Source organism: Onychomys torridus, chromosome 1 (assembly GCF_903995425.1).
Source record: "Onychomys torridus chromosome 1, mOncTor1.1, whole genome shotgun sequence".
NCBI lineage: Eukaryota > Metazoa > Chordata > Mammalia > Rodentia > Cricetidae > Onychomys > Onychomys torridus.
In genome coordinates this window covers 169,135,814-169,159,697 of record NC_050443.1, presented here as the reverse complement: position 1 = coordinate 169,159,697, position 23,884 = coordinate 169,135,814, and the positions used below count along the sequence as shown (strand labels likewise).

Below are 23,884 nucleotides of genomic sequence, written 5' to 3'. Positions count from 1 at the left end.
TCTCTTGAAGAAAGAATGACCTAAAGTCATCAAGACCTGTAAGCTGTGAGTAAGAGAAATTGAGTTCATGAGCTTGAGGAAGAAGTCAGGCATCAGATCATAAAAACCTTTTGTGGAAAATGTGGAAAAGTTTGGATATTATATAGACACAAACAGGAATCCATTAGAAATTTGTGCAGCAAATGCACATGATCATTGGTTCATTCTGGAGAGCCAGGGATGATCAGATGTGGAGGCACTGCATTGTTTACAGGCTTGATAAAGCATGTACTGACAGAGAGGAAGGCACATTTCTGTTTAACCAGGTAATTCTGAGAAAAAGAGATCAGCAAATAAAACTACTCTTTTGTGGAAGCACTAGGTCTACCCCACTCATAGTTAAAACATAAATAACTCCTGTAATGGAAGACATAGGATTAGAACCAAGGAGTTAATGGACTATTATGAGTCCAAGCATTTTTAAAATCTGAGAATTTCAGGTTAAGGAAAATTAGAAAGATAATTGCTATTGTGTTCAAAGGAATAAGAGACAAGTGGAATCTGCATCCCTTATTCATACATTGTCTCTCAGCCCCAAAAGACAAATACATCCTTTTCCATGACCAAATTTCTAAATACCTAGAGTTCACTTTGAGACTTCAGGGGTAGGATTTTGCTTTAGTGATTTATACTCACAGTCTACTGAATATGTGAATAACTTTACTAGGCTCTGTATTTTTATAATGTTATGGAATCTGTGGATATTTTGCCTCCACGGATTGAGGGTAGGATAGCTAGTTTATCTTCTGCTTATTGTCATAACAGAAATGTGAGAAGCATGGCAACCAGCTCCATATCAATGACCTAGAACTTTCTCCTTCAGAAGGAATGTTTACAGATGTCTAAATTCCAAAACAATCCCCCATTGTCTCTTCTGACAAATAGCATTTCACTGAAATTTTCCCCAAGAGCAAGAGATTAATTATTTCCATTCACAGTTGTTAATTATGTTTCCAAACTGAAGTTGATAGAGCAACTAGCCAAATTAGTCCTCAAGCACAATATCTTCATTTAAAAAAATAAAATAAAATAAAATACTTTTGTTTGTTTGTTTGTTTGTTTTTCAAGACAGAGTTTCTCTGTGTAGTTTTGGTGCCTGTCCTGGATCTTGCTCTGTAGACCAGGCTGGTATCAAACTCACAGAGATCTGCCTGACTTTGCCTCCTGAATGCTGAAATTAAAGATATGTGCCACCATCGCCTGGCCATACTTTCTTAAATGCAACAATTATTACCTATCTCCTTTCCCTCTTTCTTTTCCATCCACTTGTTTAGATTTTCTTTATCTTGTTCAACACAGAGGTTTAAAAATATTTCCCTAAAAATAGTTTTTATTTTTGGTGCTACTCCTACATGTTAGCTCCATATCCACCTCACATTCAGCTTGTAAGGTAAGCTGACTGTTAAATGGTTGTAATGCCATTTTCTCTAACAGTAGTCATCTGTACTTCAGATGTTTGGAGATTTTGATATGAAAAATGTCCTTGCAGAAATCAACTGTAATAGGAAACTTTCTCCAGCAATTCTTTACTGCAAACCTATATTGGGAGCTGAGAAGATCTCCTCATCTATCTCATGGTAACTTATCTCATGGCATCACTGTGATATTTGGAACCTTTTTTTAATCAATGGCTTATAAGTTTAGAGAATGATCTACTCTGCCTTCATCCTTCAAGTCAGTCAATAAATAGTATACAATCTGGAGAGAAGTCAAGATGTGTCATTGAGATAACAAGACCTAAAGAGCTGATAGATTGGGAGAAGACATAATGAGCATCACCCAGACCCAGAGCAGCTTGAACTCTAACCACATTCAGCCATGCTAGTAGAATACAATCTAATCATTTAGACGTACAGTGTACTGGGATCTGCAAACTATCACCAAGCCTCAAAAGAACTGTGCATGCTTCTGTGTGTGCCTTTGTACACAAGTGGATTTGAGTTAAAAACTAGCATCAATAAATGAGATTTAGGTGTTCTGTTTTGTGTATATCCTCATTGTTTTTTATTATCTAAATTAACATGTTTCTTTCTTAATATAAAATATACTTCCTAGATGAAAGGTTTATTATCATACATCTGTTATATTGAGAGCTCTTCTTTCTGTGGGTTAGATATGATCAAATACACTGTATATGTTATAAAACTATCAAAGATCTGATTAAATAATAAAAAAGACTCAGTTGATCATTGAACCATGAATTTGATCTTTTGGTGCGTTGGGTTAAATTCCTCCTATTAAATTGTTCAAGCTGATTGATTCTGCTCTAGTGAGTGGGGTTGTGGGCCTATGGTCTGTGCTCTAGATTGGTTTCATATTATGCTGCAGGCAGTGAGGAACAATGTCTGTGATCAGTGGGAAAGAATTCTCCCACTCTTCCTAATCAGAAGCCAGAATATCATCTTTGGGTGAAGGATAAAATTTATTTTCTTGTCATCACCAGAATCAAAGTGGCACTTTATTTTTCTACTATTTTAGAGTCAAAACTTTTAAGCCATTCAAATTTATTTTACATGTTTGTGGTGGTTACTTTTAACTGCCAACTTGGCACAACATGAAATCACCTGAGAAGGGAGTCTCAGTTGCAGAATTGCCAAGATCAGTATAGAAGTAAAGTATTATAGGACATGATCAGCTATAGGTCAATCTCAAATAAGACAATATATGCAATTGCAAATGAGTCAGTATCTGCTGTCCCATTGCTGTATTGAAATCAGAATCCCCACCTCTCTATATTGCAGCCAAGTAGGACAGCAGATGATTTTGAGTCTTGTAATAAGCACTGCTTGGTTCTTTAGCTAAATACGACATTTGTGAAACATGTGCAGCAGTTCTGCCTTCCCATGCATAGATCCATTCTTGAATTTAAGAATCCAAGGGCATAGTGAGATGGCCCAGTAGGTAAAGAGCTTGCTGTACAAGCTTGTTAGACCGAGTTCAATCTCAGGTACCCACATGGAAAGAATGAAGCAACCTTGACATGTTGTCCTCTGGCCTCCATGTGTCTGTTGTGATACAAACATGCTCATATTCTCTCCCTTCCTCCCAACCTCTCACCCTCTCTCTCACCCACACATATACACACAAAGAATCCTAGACTTTTTGTAGGCCATAGTTGACCAAAGGGACACAAAGCAGTTCCCCCAGTAGTATCAAGGAATGGCACCTTGTATCTCAAATAGGTCAAGTACAGATTAGATACCTTTACTTCTTAGTTCAGTGCACCTACTATTCTTTTATAAAACTTTCTTCTGAAGGATTTTATGAGTCAGCTTTGTGATGGAGGAGTGTCTTTTTTGTATCCTGTGAAAATATGTTATTCTGATTGGTTGATAAATAAAGCCATTTGGCCTACAGCAAGGTAGTTTAGGGGCAGGCAGAAAATACAAACAGATAGAGAGGAAGGAGAAAGACAGAGCAGGAGAGATGCTTCTAGCTGCTGCCAGAAGAAGCAAGATGTAAAGGTACCTACAGGTAAGCCACAAGCCATGTGGCAAAGTATAGATTTATAGAAATGGGTTAATTTAAGATATAAGAACTAGATAGCAAGACGCCTGCCATAGTCATAGTTTAAAAATAATATTAGCCTGTGTGTGTTTATTTGGGTCCTAGCAGATGTGGAGCTGGTAGATGAAAGAGATTTGTCCTGACTGCGGGCCAGGCAGGACGCAGGAAAACTTTTAGCTACAGGTTTGCTTTCTATACCCAGTGCTACTCAGACACGATGGTCTCCATATACTCAGATTTACAAGTACACTGAGAAAGCCATTAGCTGGTAGTGGTTGAGTACATGGATAAAAAGTGTGAAAAGCAAATCAGCCTCCTGTCCATGGCTAGTGTAGACACATAACAGAGATGATGCTTTGTAGTATTTGGATTGACATTTTATCCCAAAAGTTGCTAAAGAGTTTTGTTTTGCATGTATTTTTTTCTAGCAAATATGGTTAAAAAATTCATGGGTGCACCTGGCTGTTTGTCGCTAACAAATCCTCAATGCTATACTTAATTGGAAAATGGTTGTATTTGGAGCTAGAGGAAGGAGGAAGAAGAGGAGGAGGAGGAAGAGAAAGAGGAAGAGGAAGAAGAAGGACAAGGAGAAGGAGGAGAAGGAGAAGGAGAAGAAGAAGAAGAAGAAACTGTGCAGTACAGTATTTCAGGGAAATTGTGGAGGAAGAGATACTGAACTGAGAAAAGAGAGGGTGCTTGTGAGGTCAAGTTAACTATCACAAGTTAGCAGCTTCACATGGGAAGGATGCTAGTCAGTCAGTCTCAGAGGAAAAGGATATCTCTGGCAGTGAAATGGTATGTTGGGGTTGGAGGATGGACATTTAGCTTAGTTTCCCTTGTCTATGCATTTAAGATGTTGGACGGCACTCTAAGTGCTCAGCTTGGACAAAGATTCAGAGCCAAATGGCATTGTTTCTCCTAGTAGATAATCCAGCTGTGTCTCCTAGAGTAAGGATGGTCAAGTGTGAAAAGTGGTTTGTTATCCTAGTTGAGAATACTGCTGCTTCTGGGTAAAACTTATTCTTGGTTTAAAGTGAAAACTCCATTTTAACTATGGATAAGCCAAATTAATTTAATTTGAATCCAGTTTCATATCAATTAATCAATGAGTTTCCATTTGCAAGCAACTCCTCCTCCCTCTCTTCACCCTCTCCCTTCATCGGGAACAGTGAGAAAGATATTTAGCTTCAAGGCTTAGCTTTAATAAACAGAGTGACCTTTACATTTTAGCTCAAAGAAGTAAATATAATCTTAGAGATGCCATTGGCAATTGAGCTTTGGTTAGAAGGGAATTAGAGTCCACTGTAGCACTAACAGACTTTACCTTCAGGGAAACACAAATTGGATAAAGAGACTGGTGAGAAACACGGGGTGTCAAGAAAAGCCACATCATGAAAATGTGTGATTGTGGATTTAGAAACATCATAAAGTTTGTATAATTTGGAAACTCTCATTTATCCTAGACTGCCGTTCCCCTGTCACTTGTTCACCCAGACTTCAGGAAATCTAAACTGTCAAGATATAAATTAAGAAATACCTGGGGTTGGGGATTTAGCTCAGTGGTAGAGTGCTTGCCTAGTAAAGGCAAGGCTCTGGGTTCAGGCCTCAGCTCTGAAAAAAAAAAAAAAAAGATAAGAAAGAGAAAAAGAGAAAAAAATCCTCCTCACTTTACACAAAGAAAAACCATGGATTTATTTAACTAGCAAGCAGTCTTTGTATACATTGCTGAATAGAGACAGAATATAGGATCTGAACACTATGATCTACCATCACACGATTATTAGTGGAAGTATTAAGGCAGCTCCATGTAGTTAAAGGGAGGTTTATTTTGTGGTGTAACTTACAAATGAAGGGATAGGTTACAGGGTCCAGGAGAGGTGAGGTGCAGTCCAGCAGTGTTCTCTGGAGAATTCTGGTCTATCTCCAGCGTCTAGGATCCAGGAACCAAGCGAGCTGGCACATCTGGGTCTCAGGTCTTAAGGGCTCCTATCTCAGCCTTGTCTCATAGGCATGACAGTTACAGGAAGCCTCAATGGGGTTAGTACCTCCAGGTCAAAGATGGAATAGCTACCCACTACACATGATGGTAAAGAATGACTTTCTGTGAGATGTAATATTTGGTATATGGGGTGTAATACACTAAAGTTTAATTTTCCTACAACCTGAGTAGAATGTATCTTTTAACCCAGGAAATGTCATACAATGCTTGAGTTGAGAGGGAGACTAGAACCTATCTTTGTTTAAATATAGAATTTTAAAATGTTAAAATTTGGGCTCAGGGTTGAGGATTTAGCTCAGTGGTAGAGCGCTTGCCTAGCAAGTGCAAGGCCCTGAGTACGGTCCTCAGGGGGGAAAAAAAAATTGGGCTCTTGAATATTAAGCGAATTCCATTGACCCTCTGCTGTGCAAGAGCAGTGTTGGATCCTGTTCCCTGTTCACCAACCATTGCCCTCTCCCACTACCTCTCTGGATGTTGACTCACCTTTTTCTGTATTCCCATTTAGACTACTTTGTAAGTGTTGGAGTTGCAGCATGTGTTCTTAATTTAATCTTGTTGGATAACTTTAACAAACTCAGCAGACATCTTGTTCCACCTCCACCCCCAAGAACCACAGATAATGGCATAATCCATGATTATAAGGATGTTACCACATGTTGTAGAATATTATTTCAAGGTGTGTTGCTTGTGTTTATGTTTTATTTGTTTAACTCTGTGAAGCTGTATTACTGTACTTGTCTAAAACACCTGATGGTTTCATAAAGTATTGGCCAGTAGCAAGGCAGGAAGAGAAATAGGTGGGGCTGGCAGGCAGAGAGAATCTGGGAGGAAAGAGAAAAGAAGAGATGGAGGAGAGAAAAAAAGGAAGTAGCTGGAGAAGGAAGAGGACTCCATGGGCCAGCCACCAAGTTATATAACAGGCGATGGAGTTAAGAGTAAGATTTATAAAAGAGAATGGAAAAAGCCCAGAGGCAAAAGGTAAATGGAATAATTTAAGTTAAGAAAAGTTGGCAAAGGCAGAGCTCCAGGAGTCTAGTGAAAGAGAGAGAAGAGGGATTCTATGAGCAAATGCATCAAAATCATGATGGGGAAACCTGCAGAGATGACGAACCAAACTAGTGGGAACTCATGAAAGTTGGATCAATGGCTATGGAGCTTGCATGGGATTGGGCTAGGCTCCCTGCATGGCAAGACAGTTGTGTAACCTGATCTGCTTGGGGGGCCCCCTGGCAGTAGGTCAGAATCCATCTCTGGTGCATGAGGTAGCTTTTTGGAGCCCACTACCCATGATGGGACACCTCATGCAGCCTTGAGGCAGGGGGAGGGGTTTGGATGTGTCTCCTCAGGGGAGGCCTTGCCTTCTTGTGGGGAGGAGGTGTGCTGGGTTGGGAGGGGGAGGCTATTGGGGCAGAAGAAGGGAAGAGGGGGAATCTTTGATTGGTGTGTAAAATGAATGGAAAAATTTTCTTAATTAAAAAAAGAAAGAAAGAAAGAAACACTGGCTAGAACTAAGTCAAGTTAAGACCAGGTATTCATAAGTAATAATGAGACTCCATGTGTAATTTATTTGGGAGCTAGGTGGTGAGCCCCCTCGCCCCCAGAGTAAAACCTTCCAACAACAACCACATGTCATTGTCATCATGTTATCACAGAGAGGAGCTCTTGTTATTTCTCTACACAAGACGGTCCATTAGCATCAGAGCTTCTCACTACTGGAAAGCAAGGGACACCATGTGATGTTAAAATCACTCATTGTACTTAGGGAAATGCTATCTCTGCACCTTGTTTTGGCTCCATTTAATATCAACACAGCTTACTTTATGAGTTGTGCGTTGTTATCATTCCACAGTTGCCTGCAGATAAATGATTGGCATAATAAATGATTCTAAATGTCACATGACTGGGCAGGAGTGGAGCTCATGTGCATTTCAACTGAAAAAAAATCAATTAACAGGTACGTTCATCTGAGCCAGTTAACTAGGGATTCTTTGAGCACTGACTTTTCATATCAAGGAAAAAACAAAATACAAGTGAGCATACCAGTTGAAAAAGTAAGAGAAATTGCCAGTGATTAAGATTTGCTGTCTCCCTTTTCACTTGACCATTGACTATCCCATCTTGACTATAGTAAGAGTATGACAAAGAAGTGAAAAAAGCCTGTGTATTTATCTATAGTTTAGAGTAAATGGTCTTTACAATCAGTCATACCCATATCTCTTTGCATGGTTAAAAAATCTCATTAAATTGGCTGCAAACTGCTTTGTCTTACCTTTGCCATAGTGAGGAACTTCCTACCTATTCATGCAATGTATGCATGTATCTCATGCCTTCCCCATCTCTGTTCTCTAACATGAAATCATTGCCACTCATACACACACACACACACACACACACACACACACACACACACACACACCACAAACACACACAAACACTCACATACAAGTACTCATCTTCAAACTTCAAAATTCACGGAAGTTTCAAATGGTCTATTGTTCATCCTCTCTTACAGCAGGAAAACTTTTCTATGCTCTATAGAACTTAAATGTCAATAATTACAGCTTTCTACATTCTTTTGAATAGTGTTTTTCATATCTGTGTCACTTGTCACCTGTATACCAGTTGTTGTAAATCATAGTGTCTCCTTCACTCTCTGATTTCTGTCAATTCGGCATGAAGATTGTCACTTGGTGCTAAAGATGACTGAAGTAAATTGTAGTAAAAAGAAGAAATGAATAGTCAAATGGTGAACATCTAGCTATTCTACAAGAAACTAAACCTTTCTCCCCAAAATATCCATATTCCAAAAATCATATTTCCTCTAAAAACTGAATGGATTAAAATGTTTTAATATTTAAGGGATATTTCTATTTTTCATAAAAATGTTTTTGCAGGTAAAGCAGCTAATAAGGATTGATTATTCTATAATTTATTAAATAAATGCAAAACATATATATGAGTGAATCTATGTTTATTTATGTTTATTTTACATATTCTTTAGTGATTTCTAATGAGTAGGCTAGTAACCACATGGACTCCATGATCATTTGGCAAAAGACCTTCTTACTGTGTGATGTGAGAAGCAAGATCCTGAGTGTGAGCTCTGGAAATGACAAGGATGTACTGTAATATTCTTAGAGAAAAGATGGCACCCCTGTACCTAATTTCACTATCTTGAGGATTCTATTTTCAGATAGAACATGCTCATTAATGTTTATAAAGGGCTGTGTAATACTTAAATGAAAAATGTCATATTGGTATAAAATATTCTTAAATGTCAATTAAACAAATTTTAATTTTTATGCAACACTTAATGATAAATGGAGGAAAAGATGTTTGTGGATTGGTGGATGGTGGTGGCACATGCCTTTAATCCAAGCACTTGGGAGATAGAGGCAGGTGGATCTCTGAGTTCCAGGCCAGCCTGGTCTACATAGTGAGTTCCAGGCCAGCCTGGTCTACAGAGTGAGTTCCAGGCCAGGCTCCAATGCTACACAGCAAAATGCTATCTTGAAAAACCAAAACGAACAGAGAGAGAGAGAGAGAGAGAGAGAGAGAGAGAGAGAGAGAGAGAGAGAGAGAAAGAAAGAAAATTTGTAGATTGATGATATAGTAGATAGTGGAGAAAATATATGGCCACGTTCCTCAGCCCACAGCCTCTGAAATGCTATGTACATGAGAATTTCTAGTATTTTCATTGTTTCTAGCTTGAAATAGGCAGATGGGGTCTCCTGTGTGTATATGGGAATAGTAGATACAAAGCATTAGTTTATGGAGTTTTTCCCCAAGGTGTAATTGAAAATAGAAACTGCATAAACAGCAGTATAAGTAAATAAACAAAAATGCCTATAATTTTTACTGGACAAAGCATATGATTGACAACCTATCTATCTGTCTTAGCTAAGGTTTCTATTGCTGTGAAAGAACATGACCATGCCAACTCTTATAAAGGAAAGCATTTATTAAAATAATAGATATCAATATAATAATATTAATAATAATATTAAAACACAGAGCTGGCTTACAGTTCAGAGGTTTAGTCCATTGTCATCATGGTAGGAAGCATGGTGGCACACAGGCAGGAATGGTGCTGGAGAGGTGGTTGAAAATTCTACATGTGGATCCACAGGGAGCAGAAAGTGAGAGTGAGCCACTGGGCCTGGCTTAAGCTTCTGAAGCCTCAAAGCTCACTCCCTGTCACACACTTCCTCCAATAAGGCCACACCTACTCTAACAAGGCCACACCTCCTAATAGTGCCACTCTCTATAGGCCATGTGGACCATTTTCATTCCAACCACCACACTGTCAGATGGCTGTATTTGAGAGATGATAACCAAATGACCAAAACATAAAAAGGAGGAGAGAAGGAAGATAAAGCTTCTCTATCATGAATGAAGCCAATATGTACTCATATAAAGTGCACAGTTTCCTGTAGTTACCTAGAAGTTTTATTTCAAAAGAGATGGAACCCCAGGACATGTGTTTTAAAGTTCTGGATAAAAACATATACATTTGTAATTTCTTTCCTTCCTATAAATGAGATGGTATATCTCAAAAGAGGTTACAAAATCCATACTCTTTTAAACATTAATTCTACTTCCATAACTTGAAAAAATAACAGTTGATGTGCAAAAATATTAATCTATACTGAGTCATAATATATGAGTGACCATCAGAAAATGAGTGATTGATGAATTATATACTGGCATGTTTATGAAATTAAATTATATAGAGACCTTTAAAATAATATGAGAGAATATGTAATAACCTGGAAAATGTTTGCAGTGTTATTTTATATATGTATAAGAAAAAATAAGGAAACAAGGAAACCAAGCATTGAAAGTATTAATGATTATTTTTTTCTGCTTAGTTATATTATAGTGAATTTTGTTTTTCCTGTCCCAGGAAGCATTATCATGAAATAGTAGAAGGAATTATTTAAAATGTAGTCTCACAATCTTAAGTTTTGAGGAAAGGTGAACACTTAAGAAAGATCATAGATTTATACATTTTTCCTTAATGAAACATGGTTACTATTTCTTAAACATTTACTCAATTTATCTGAAAAATTAACTTTGGGAAGCAATTTTATAAGGCTGACATATAAGGAATGTTTTGTTTGTTTGTTTTCACAGGGCTCAGGCTGACCTCCAGTTCTCTAGTTGAGTATTATCTCTTTGACTTGTGATGACTCTGCCTCCAGTTCCTAAGTGCTGGGATTACAGGCTCAAATTACCATATCTAGTTCATGTGGTTCTGGGATCAAACTAGGGCTCTGTGTATAGTAGTTAAGCACTCTACAAACAGAGCTACATCAGAGCCAGTAGACTTTCCTAACATCAGTATGAATAGATAATTTTTTTCTCTGAACCATAAATATCAGCATAGTAGTGTATTAATTACTTTTGTGTCAGTGAGACTAAATACCTTACAAAAATAATTTAAAGGAAGAAAGGTTTATATTTTAAGTTACAGTTTGAAAGGGGAAGTCATGGTGAAGTCCATCGGCAGCTGGAGGGTATACTAGAGAGCCTGGGACCCTGCGAGGGACCCACTTTCTTAGAGGTTCCATAACTTCCCCAAATAGTACGTGCTAGCTGGGGACCAAGTGTTCAAACACAGAAGCCAAACCCTACACCAATGATAGTATTTATGACTGTATGAAAGGGATGCCTTAGTTTCATTTCCTGTATCTTTGGTAAAAATACACTATCAAGAAACTAAAGTAATGGTGAAAGAGTTTGTTTGGCTCATGGCTCTGAATACCAATTCATCCTAGCAATAAAACCCCAGTGGCAGGAACTTAGAGAGCTGGTCAGATGGCCTCTGTAATTAGCAACAGAGAGCATAGATGCTAGTATCCAGCTCACTTTCTCCACTCTTACACAGTTCAAAATTCCCTGCCTAAGGAATGGTGCTGCCCACAGTAAGCAGGTCTTTCCACCACAATTGAGGTTAATCAAGTCAATCTTCCATTGAGAAGCAGACAGCCAAGCCTACTCTATACTATTCTTCATTGAGACTTCTTTCCCTAGTAACTCTACATCATGTCAAGTTGATAATAAAGTGACTACCACAGGAGTAAGCCAGAAATTCCCAAAGCAATATGTGATATACCGTGTTTGTAATGCAATGAAACAAGTCAAACTGTGAAGTGTCTTTTGTACACTCACAGCAGCACCTAAATAAAGATCAACTAACTTTCAGGTCATATCTTTTTTTTTTTAAAGATTTATTTATTTATTATGTATACAGAAGAGGGCGCCAGATCGCATTACAGATGGTTGTGAGCCACCATGTGGTTGCTGGGAATTGAACTCAGGACCTCTGGAAGAACAGACATTGCTCTTAACCTCTGAGCCATCTCTCCAGCCCAGAAGGTCATATCTTTATAGACTTATTCTTTCCATCATGACAGTGAACCTTGTCCTGAAAACACTTCTGTACAAGCTTAAAACAGATTGGAACTCTTAGAATTTAATTGCACTGCCAGCACCTTCATGAAGAATCATTCAGGTTCTTAAGAACCTTGACCACCAAGTAACTCTATCTGTATGAGGAAATCATGTCAGAAAGTAGAGTATCACCATGGCTGATGGTATGTAGGTCTGAAATTTTACTGCCCAGTTGGACTCCTCCTAGATTCTTGAACCAGAGACCTGATCCAGGAGGTAAACTAAATGCTTGCTTTTAAACCACTAGGCTGAAGTACTGCATTACAAAACAATGCATTTATACAACAGATATTCCCCTCTTTTAAAATATTCTACACCATTTGTGCTGCTTCTGAAAGATGAAATTAGCCCAAGACACAGACATATTTTAGTAATGCAATCACAGAACATAACTTCTTCAGATAAGTTTTACATAGTTACCGGCTGCTTCTCTAAAGAAAAGAAGAAAGGAGAATGGAAAAATCAGCAGAAAATGTGTGATTATGCTCAGCAACATGGCCATTAAGCACATTCCCTCTTTATTTCCTCTCAACAACAACTTGAGATGATCAAATGCCTGTCATTAAATATTTGAAGGATAAGAAAAATTTCATATGATCTAGACCTCCTCCTTAGCAGGAGGCTCTTCTTCCTGGATGATCTGCCATTGCCATATCATCTAAGGAGTCCTACTGAGGAGCAGCAGAAGGGATTCTCACTCCACTAATCCTGGGATCCTCTCTGAGAGAAACCCCTGGTGGTCTATATAATCTTTTCAGAAAAGCTTTAATAGTCAAATACATTAGCAAGGCCTCATGCAGCTGAAGCCTCATTAATCTTTTCCAATACACCCTGGTATGTCTGCTAGGTTACCATAGTGTGTTAATATAAGTAAAACTAAAACACACTTATCAGGACATTGATGCAACCAGAGTGGATGAAGAATGTAGGTACATTCCAGTGACTCATTTTCAGAACTGATTTATTAGTATGGGTTTTTTTTTTTTCAGTTTCTTGACTTTCAACTTGACATTTACTCAAACTAAAATTAAGCACACACCTTGAGAGTTTACCAAAAATATTGTTGTCCTCACCTAACTCAGTGTTAAAGTATACAGATAGCTTTCCTTTCTTGTTCTCCCCTCCTTCACCCACCTTTATCATTTCTAGTGGAATAAGGAGATTTCTCATCATCAAGTGAACATCAATCCTAGTAAAGTTTCCTATGAGTGAAGAAGACAAATGCTTGTCTCTTCCATCACTGTGGCTTACTCTGAGCACAGCTAACATTTGTAAATGATGCAGCCTGTTGTCATTTATGGATCTTTGGGGATTTAAAGGAGAGTTTACTCTGAGGTTTGTAATGACCATGGAAGTGTGTTCTGTTTGCATCTGGGGAAAAGAGGCAATCAGTAATCCTGGAAATTTTAAGGTAGCTCAGATATTCCCAAGGTATAATTGGTTTCTTTACTGACAGTAATAAAAATGTCCCCTTAACTTGTACATTTTCATTTAAAATACTATGCTTAGGTTTTTGTAAACTAGATAATACAATCTTAACCATTAATCGATAGTACATATTACCTATTACCTGGTATTTGTTGTAGAATAATAGCCATGTCTCCAGCAAAATGAGACTATATTTTTCATATGTAAATTACACACAGAATACATCTATTTGGAAACCAGTTATACCACAATGATTCTTACCAGTTTTAGCATCTGCTTCTTAAGAGCGAGACTGTGGGAATGTATTTCTTTTGTTACCTAAGCTGTTATTTGACCAAAGCTTTTTATGTCTGTTTCTATTGTTTCTTTCTTACCCATTTTCATGAGAAAACATAAAATCATTCATGAGAAGAAAAATGCTTAAAAGACAAGAAGGAAAGAGACCAGGGCCATTATGGGAATTCTGACATGAGTGAAGATTGGGTCTTTAGCTTTATGTTGAAGATCCCATTTCCTTTCTTCAGGGATATCTTGTTTTGGTTGTAATACCATGCAATAGTTAACACCTTGTTATTGAATGCCCTTTGACCTTGTTCACACTTTATTGTTGTCCCCTCTGTGTCCCACTAGGGAATATTATTCCCCTCTCTTCCTTCTTTCCATTTCTTCTTCCTCCTTCCTGCTCTCTTTTCTAAGAATCTGTTCTTTCTTTTCTTCCTTCCTTCCTTTCTTCCTTCCTTCCTTCCTTTCTTTTCTTTCTTTCTTTCTTCCTTCCTTTCTTTCTTTCTTTCTTTCTTTCTTTCTTTCTTTCTTTCTTTCTTTCTTTCTTTCATCAGAATATGTACCTGTAAATGTGTGATTAATTAATTAAGACTCACACAAATAAGAGCAGTGTATGCCTTAGGCTACATTACTGCTGACTATTTGTGTGACATTGAGTGAAATACTTCATTGCTCTGAGCCTTATCTCCTTACCTGTCAAATGGGCATAATAAGGTCTATTAGAGTTAGTATTTGTTTTAGTACAAGTGACTGGAATACTTGTTTTCTGTTGTAGCATGGTACCCCATGTGAAGTACATACATGCTTAGTAAATACCAACTTGCTTATTGTCACTGCCCTTGTAGAGGCAAGAGGCTCCAAAATATTCAAAGAGCTACACCTTCAGAGCACCACAGGGACAGAAAAATTATAAATCTATGTCTCTGGACTCAGGTCTTATGACATTAACTGTTACTGGAGTATACACGACAGAATTCCCAATTTTTCAGAGTATCAATATCCTTTCTTAAAATCTCTCTTTTTCTCCTCAGCAAGTAGGGCATACATCCATGATGATTGGTGATAGAATTAGACTTAGTCCTGGATCTTTTTTAAGACAAGCCCCTGGTGCATGCATGCTCAGCCCTGCTCATTACCCTGCTGGTATATGCACATGCATCCCCTTAATAGAGGACCAGCAGAGCCCCTGGTAGGGACCAGTAGGAGCAGAGCCTCATGATGACTTCTTCTTCTAGAATCAGGATTCTGTAAGAGTCTCAAGGGATAGGATTGTGTACAGTTATCTCACGGGACCTAAACTAGGTGTCCTATATAATTCTCTCCCTTGAATTGTCTTCCCAAGAGTGTAACCCATTTCTTGTGAACTTACATATGTCTTGTGTATGTTGGAAGGTTTCACTAATGAGCTTTTATAGAAAGAATTCTCATTTTTGTTACATGTAGAGATAATGGGAAGGGTCTTCTGATAAGCAATGAAGACATATAAAGAGGACTAAACTTGTATGCTGCTTGAAATTTTTTTTACTAAACATTTCAAATTTTACTAAAAATGAGAAAATAAGTGATGAAAGAAACTCACAGAATAAACTTCAGAGTATAATGCCAAAGTTTTCCAGCAGTTTCTCAGGTCACAAGTAGACAGATAGCCTATTGAAAAAAAAAATGTTGTCTTCATCACTTAGCATTGATTCTCACTGTTTTGTGTTAACAAACAAAGATGGTGCATTATGCAAGCTTCACTGGGCTGAGAGAATAAAATGTAGGGCAAGTGGTTGTATTGCTGCTGTTTTACCACAGACTCTCTTCTATCAAAGCATATGTGGTTTAAATTTTCTTCCTTTAATCACCCACCTCCCTTTCTTTCACTATTATTTCAGCTTCAGTGACTTTTCTTTCCTTGGTCATTCTGGGATCTGGTATAACATTCACTAATGCTGTTCAACAAAGAGCTGTCAACTGATAAACACTTACTGCCCTCACCCACAGCTATTGAGGAGGATGGTATTCATCCCACACTGGGAATAGGCAGTTTTCCCACCCACATTGGTCAGCAAATTACTTCCTTGCTCTGATTACATTTTGCTTAATTTGTTTTTAATTTCCAGGCCAGAGGCTTGCAAGTGGCCTCTTGTTTCATGTGTAGAGAAAGTATTTGTGCTTGAACAAAACAGTGTGTCCATTGGCTGTCTTTACCACTTTGTCATTTTCAGGATCATTATGAAATTCATTTGTTAATGCACCGTGATGTGGCCATTTGTAGCTGAGCTAAGTCTTGAGAGAAGCAAGACTGATATCACCTAGAAGCAACTGTATTACCCCTGCTTGAGTCTAACCTGTAAATGACAAACAACAGACAAAGGAACAAACAAGTCATGCATAACACATAAACTGAAACTGTTTACATTAAGATTAAACAAATGATGGAAAAATATACCCAGAAGTCGTGATATTCTCCTTATTAGCCCTGCTTTATCTAAGCAGGAAGGTGGTCAAATTCCAAAGCAGTATGCCTAGGATAAGAATTGTAAAACTAAATATAGTAGTATTTCTTTGGCAACAAGGACCACAGTAGATACCTAGAAGGATCATAAAGTTGTCTGCCAAGTTTTGAAAATTGTGTCATGGAGCCATATGGTGATTCTAGAGCAAATCAAAAAGTGAAGATGCATTTAATTTTATGACAGTTTTTGTATTTGCATGCATGTGCTTATGGACATGCACATGCACATAATATATGTTATGGTATTCAGAGGGTATCTTTAGGAATCAATGGTCTCTTTCCACTCAGGGATCAATTTCATGTAGTCAGGCATAATGGCAAGCACCTTTGCCCAATGAGCAATCTTCCTGGACCACATTCAGTTTTTGACTATACTAAGCTGTCAGAAGGAATACTACCAAGAGAAGAGAGAAGTGATATATTTGAAATCTATGAATTGTATTTCATGTTCATTTGTCACCTCCAGGAAAAGCAAATAAAGTCCCTTTCTTCTCCTGACGTAGATGATGAATGATTGCTTATAGCTAGATTGCAGAAGCCTGCGTTGCAGTATTGACTTCCTATGGAAAACAATTCATCCACAGATGCAGTCAGTGCCATGTCTGCACACCCCGCAAGGCATAGGTAAACGGGTGCTAATCACCCCGAGTCCATCTGAACAGAGAGTAATTACTCCTGTTCAGAGCAATCACTTCCTCTTGTCTACCCCTTTCCTATCCAAGCAGAACAGCAGAGACTGTAAGATGACTGAACTCCCAAGGCTGCAGGGATCCCTGGGTTATGTTCAGTGTAAGGTCCTTACTAAATGATTCATTCATTCATTTATAGATCATTTTGTTCACAAAGGTATATGGACCTAAGCTTTGTCTCAGGTAGAGTCTATTCCCCAGAAAGCTACTCTTGAGAGTGAGAAATAGTAAGATTCATGACTTTTGAAAAGTTCTCCTGAAAGCCTATTTATCTCATTAGTCAGGATGAAGATTAAACATACTACTCATTGGAAAACATATGGGGAGTCAGAAAAGGGTAGAGTCATTGTGACCTAGTTGAAAACAAGAATCACTGGACATTTTAAAGAAATGCAGCCTAAGGGAAAGATAGCTATGTGGATAAATTGCTTGCTGCATGGGCATAAGGATCTGAGTTCAGATCCCTGGCACTCACCTTAAAAGCTGGATTCAGCAATGTGTAGCTGCAGTGACAGCATAACAAAGTGATGACCTAGTTGGTTAACTCCAGGTTGAATGTAAGACAATGCCTCAAAAAATATAGTAGAGAACAATAGATACACTTATCATTGTCCTGTGGCCTGTACATATGCACACACTTACACACACACACACACACACACACACACACACACACACACACACCATATAAATAAACAAATCTAGATAGATACATAATTAAACAGATAACAGATAGATAAATAGATAAGTAAAAATGAGAAATGAAATCTGGTATTTTGGAAAATTATTCATTGGTTTGAATGTAACCATTTTGAAAATATTAAATTTAGAACACTTTCTTGAGAAGACAGAACTTATTTTTGGACCAGCAACACCACCTATGTCTGAAGACTGAATTATATTAATTATGTGTTTTTCCATATATGTTAAACCTTTTCTCTATAGATCTTGATTACTTACTTACTTACTTATTTATTTAGTGTTTGTAATTGACAAAATAGGAAAACAAAGCTCAGTTCATTTAGACAAAATCATGGAAGAATTTAAGGCCAAAATAACAAGGTTTCCTTAATCATCTAGCAACTCATTAACGTTGCACTATATCCCAATCACTACACTAAGTACAGCCTAATTATTTGAAGGTTATGATTAAAGAATTAAAAAATGTTGTACATGTCTTTGTCTTTCAGAATTGTGCAATGACTTGTATGTTTGCAACTCTTTACAAAATTACACTGGTTGTGTGGCTGAAAACCATCTGTACTGAGATCTGGTTCCCTCTTGGGGCCTGCAGGGATACATGTACGCAGAATACTGGATACATAATAAATGAAAAAAAAAGAAAGAAAAAATTTACATGGGTTGTAATTTTAAATAAAAAGATGAATATAAATCAAACTTCATGATGCACTATGTAGCTTTGGATCAAGAAATCAAAGGAACAAGTACATATTAAGATCTTATTTAATTGTTAGGTTGATTAAAACAAAAGTGGGTAAACAAAGATAGATCCATACTAACCTGTTTATTTTGGGGAGATTGGGCACAAACTGGCCTGTGTGGTCCAGACTTGCTAGCTTTACAGGGTGATCACCTACTCTTCTAACAGTTCCAGTATGCAATTTCCCAAGTATAAAGTTTCAGGTGAATACTAAATAGAGAAGATGGGGTTTTGCTCAGCTTACTTTGGCTTTGCAGGGTCAATAAGAAGAGCCCTAATCTCTAGTCATTTTATTTACATGATAACAAATATCCATGTATTAAAAATTATTTGAAATATTTCAGCTTATTTCTAATGTTACAAGGGGATACAACATAATTTCATATAGCCTGGTGAATTATATTAAACTAGTTTTGGTAAACAATAAATAAAAATCACATTAATTTGTGGATATTTTGTAGTCTTAGGTTAAGGTTTTTTTATTTTATTTTTTTTTTTAAATTTTCATGTTAGGGGAAGCAAGTTGTGAAATCAGAAGACAGAGCATATTCTAGTTAACCTGGAGCTAGGAAATGAGAAAATGGGGGAGCATCACCTGGCTTGAAACAATGATGACTGTTAAGCGGGGCCTCCTCATATTACGAAAATCATGTTTTGGCAGTAGGACAAGTGGTAGTTATACTCTATAGTTAATTGTGGTTAGGAACAAAAAGCAGTATAACCATTGGATGGCATAGTTGTGTTTTGAAATACAACAGCCTTTTTTATGTTGCAATAAATATGAAATCACCTGGAAATATTTCTTTCCATTTAGGAGCCATCTAAATGTCCTTGTTTATTACATGCACTAGATTTTAATGAATCCATGTAAGTTTGTATTTAGCAAATTACCTGATGGCCCCATGGCATTCATCAAACAGAGGAAGCTGTCTGTTTCATGAACATGTGGTGAACAAACCCATAACTTCTGTCAGAATTTATGTGCTGTGGGATGTCATTCTGTATGCTGTTAATATGTGTTCCTCTAAATGGTTGATAAATAAAATGTTGATTGGCCAGTAGCCAGGCAGGAAGTATAGGCAGGATAAGCAGACAAGAAGAATTCTGGAAAGAGGAAGGCTGAGTCAGGAAATGCCAGCCAGATATAGAGAAGGCAAGATGTGAAGGCAGAGCTGAGAAAAGGTACCAAGCCATGTAAAGAAGAATTATGGGTTAATTTAAGTATAAGAGCTAGTCAGTAATAAGTCTGAGCTAATGGCTGAGCTGTTATAATGATTATAAGCCTCTGTGTGTTTACATGAGGGGCACGAGTGGGAGATGTTTGTCTTGACCACTAGCCAGCCAGGACACAGGAAAACTTCCAACTACATTTATGGACAGTGGCAGGGTTTCATGCTATGTGAGAGACATCAGACTCCAGTTTTGCATATGTTTTCCACCCTTCTTTCTTGTCTGGAGTGCAGCTGACAACCACAGCATTCCTTGTCTTCTCCAAGAAAAAGAATGACAAAGAACCTTGTTCATCCCAAATAATGGAAACAATCCAACAGGGTGTCTGTTATGCACCATATCACTTGCAAAGGTGGCATGAACTGCTATGAAGTTTCAAAATGAGTGCCTTCAAATTGATAGGGAGTTTGCTTTTACCTAGTATTCTTCCCTTTTATATCATAATTCAATATATCTCCCTGTTTCTTTGTCTCTCTCTTCTTTCATCCATCCTTTCCCACCTTCTTTTTTCTTTCCCTCCTCCCACCTTTTCTTTCTCCACCCCTACTGATAAATCTAGGCTGCAGTGATCTTTCATCACATACCCATACATTGAGCACATCTTTCAAACTGAACCAGACTCCAAGAGTTCCAAGTAGTAAGTTGACAGGGAAGAAGTCAATGGGTAGCATTAAGGCAGGCTGTCTGAAAATGTTAGATGCACACTTTGATGGAGTCAAGGAGACCTATAGAGAGTTAGGAATGAGGTACTTCATCACATATTCCTGGAGGCAGAAAATTAGAGGAAACAAGCAGTTCTCAAGGCAGCTCATTCATCTTGCATCTATTGCGGTTATTCAGAACACTCTGGCCAAGGGTAGGCATCCCAATGAGAGTGCAAAACAAGCACCTGAAGCTATGAGTTTACATGGATTTATAGCCCATGGGTGAAACATGGAGAAGCACATCCAGCTATGCTTTCTATGGAGCTTACATTCATATCTTGGCAAAATTCAAAACATATTTCTAACTCTACATGACTGCTTTTAAAACCTACCTTCCTTCCTTCTTGCCTTTCTTCTTTTCTCCCTCCTTCCTTCCTCATTCTCCTCTCTTACTCCCTTCCTCACTCCTTCCTTTGCTTCCATTCATTCATTCATTTGGCAGGTATTTGTTAAGTGTATAATACATGCTGACCTTAGTCTAGCTGCTAGGTGTACCCCTGTGAGCAAAAGATGTACACTGACTTTTGTAAAGCTTATGTTATAGTAAAATGTACATAGAAAGAAGCAAAATAAATGAGTAAATGATACAGTAGACTAGAAAGTGAAAATGACAGTGGAGTTAAGTAATGTATGCATTAATACTGCTAAGAAAATTTTCAAGGGCCCAGACTTTGACTCATATAATCAAGCTAAAGGTAGAATGACAGGGAACTGTTGATGTGAAATAGGAGTATAAGGCAAGAAAGAAAAGAATTGGGCTCATGCTCATATGTCTTCTTTTCCTATACAGAAAACAACCAGACCAGTGCTTTTGTTTCCCCTAGGTGGAGTGTGAGCAAGTTACATCATGAGGGAGGGCTAAGATTAAGGGGAAAGGAGGAAAGTTTCAGGTTAAGAAGATCACTTTATAGCTGAGGAGATGGCTCAACAGCTAAAGGTGCTTAATGCCAGGCCTGATAATCTGAGTTCAATGCTCAGACCCACATAGTGGAACAAGAGAACCAAAACCCTCAAGTTGTCCTCCAACCTCCACCTGTGTGCTATAGCACTTGCATGGGTGCATATAAATAAGTAAGCAAGCAAGTAAGTAAGTAAATAAATAAATAATACAATTTTTATTAGAAAAGAAGAAAAATAACTGAAAAAGAGACAACTTTCTCCTGAACAGGCCTATAGATGGGAAGAGAGTATGATCTTCTGATTTTATTTCCTTTTTCTGACCAGCTCCTCTGTGTCTTCAAATAATACAAGTGGTTTTATGACGTTGTCTGAGGTAGGAGATTCAGCACTGCAGAGCTCAGGTGCTTGTCTGGCTGATCACTCTGCCTGCTCTTACGCGCTTCTTGTGTCCATGTGGCAGTTTGGTACCATGCATTGTGAGTTTATAAGCCTTGCTCTCTCTTGCTTTACTGCAGATTATGTTACTCACAGACCCAGAGATTGAGAGCAGCTTATTGATCAGTTCGGATGAAGGGGCAACCTATCAAAAGTATCGGCTCAACTTTTACATCCAGAGTTTGCTTTTCCACCCGAAGCAAGAAGACTGGATCCTGGCATACAGTCAAGACCAAAAGGTGAGCACACTTACCTTGCTTCACACAATGGTGCACAGCTACCAGAGAAAAGACCACTGGTTACCCATCTGTGACTTTCACCTCAGTGATCATTTCTTTTTCTTTTTTCTTGTTTTCTTTTCTGTACAGTAGCCTGAACTCAATGCCACTGAGAACATCTCAGGTTGCTTGCTGTAACTATGCAAATCTATGAAAAAGCATACAAAAGAATGCTGAGATACCAAGTGGGATAGTATAGAAAGACAGTATGTAGCTTGGATGCCATGTTGGCCACCTTTCCATCAAATAAGTGAACTGCCACACTTAAGATTTGACAATACATGATTTAGTTCATAGAACTGAAGGTTCCAGTTTGCGGGTGAATGATCTTCACTTTGGGCCTCTAGAGAGCCGGCACATCACAGTGGGGGTATAGGCCAAATTCTGCTACTCCCTATCAACTAGGGCAAAAATGTAAGACTTACTGTGGTCCAGAATACCACAGGAACTATGTAACCTAAGGGCACCATGGTGAATGCCACCTGCTAAAGTTCCACAGCACCAAGAAAGAAAACTTTAATACAACTTGCTCAACTTCCAGCATCTGTACTGCAGTAGATGCTGAAGCATTTAGGATGCACCAATTTTCATGGAATTTGAGGCTGTTTTGGGAGTGTAGATAGATGATAATTTTTTTAGTTCAAGACCTTCAAAAAGAAGCTACTTCACTAAGGTTTAAAAATACCAGGGGATGATTTTTAAAAGTGAGAAAGATATTCAGAGTTCAGTATAATCTTAAGGCTTTTATCTTACAGATTTTGTTCACTTGGTGACAACATTGAAGAAGTCCACTTCTTCTAAAGCATTAGATTAAGTTGTACTGCACATGTGTTCAGCTGCATGTATATGCCCCATAAACATTATACTAATCTTAAGTGTTCTCTACTATCTATATTGTGTAGGTACTATATAAAAATACATGGATTTTGCCTTTAAGTAACTTACACAGCAATGCAGAGTGTAAGGCTTGCAAAATGGAAAGTAAAAATGTAATTAAAAATGATAATAAGTGTAGGCAAACATAAGAGAAATCTGAGCCATAAAATTTCAAGGGAAAATAGGTGAGACACTGGCATACCCTTTATGCAATCTGTCAATCCACAGAGTCATTCTGAAAATCTTCTTGAGAGGAATCATAACTTACATATTACATGTGTTTGAAGACATGTTGGGTTTCCATTAGTTGGAGGAGATACTAAATGTGCTGACTAGATTTATTGTCAACTAGACATAAGCTAAAGTCACCTAGGAAGAAGGAACCCCAGTTAAGGGTTTGTCCTGATTATATTTGCCCGTGTCTGTGTCTGTGAGAGAGCGTCTTGATTGTTTATTGATGTGGGAAAGCCACACCTGAGCGGGGTGAGCCTGAGCTCTTTAAGAAAGTTAGCTAAGCATGAGCCAGTGAATGAGCCAAAAGGTAAAACAGCAAGCATTATTCCTCCATGGTTCCTGTCTTGACTTCCTTCAGGGATGAATTGTGACTTGGAAACGTAGGCCAAAATAAATTGATTCTTCCTTAAGTCATTATTTTGTCAGAAAGAAAACTAGAACATTGGGGTTTTCTTTGTCTGAGTTGGTCTCAATATGTGGGGTTCTCTCTGAAGGCAAAGGGAGGCTGTAAGCAATTTCCCAAAGTCTCTAGTGACACTAACATTTTGAAGTAAGCAAATTAAAATCATAGAATTGGAGTTTTATTCATGCTACCCTTACTGACAAGTAAAAGCTGCATTAAACCCGAAAATGGAAAAAGTTTACCATTAGTAGTGTTTTTTTCCTCCTGAGCAGCCTGGCTACCCTTTCACAGAATGAACAATTTTGCTCCTGCAGTTGAGTCACCATGTATTTGATGCAATTAACAGGTGAAGACGGAGTTGCCCAGGACATGGGGTACCTCTCATTTAATCCATTGTTACTGTATTTTATTCAGCTCTAGGCTAATTTCCTCCCTGCCTCCCATGCCTGAGGCATAGTGAACAGCGGGCTCACTTGGATAAGT

General features: G+C 38.0%; 1 protein-coding gene across 5 annotated transcripts in view; it reads left to right on the top strand.

Moving 5' to 3' along the window:
* Sorcs1 (sortilin related VPS10 domain containing receptor 1) overlaps positions 1–23,884 on the top strand; it is a 535,816-nt gene that overhangs the window by 317,819 nt on the left and 194,113 nt on the right. For all 5 annotated transcript variants that reach the window (XM_036172192.1, XM_036172212.1, XM_036172201.1 and 2 more), the window contains exon 4: positions 21,691–21,849. In XM_036172192.1, the coding sequence (XP_036028085.1) occupies positions 21,691–21,849 (159 nt within the window). The remainder of the gene's footprint in view (positions 1–21,690; positions 21,850–23,884) is intronic.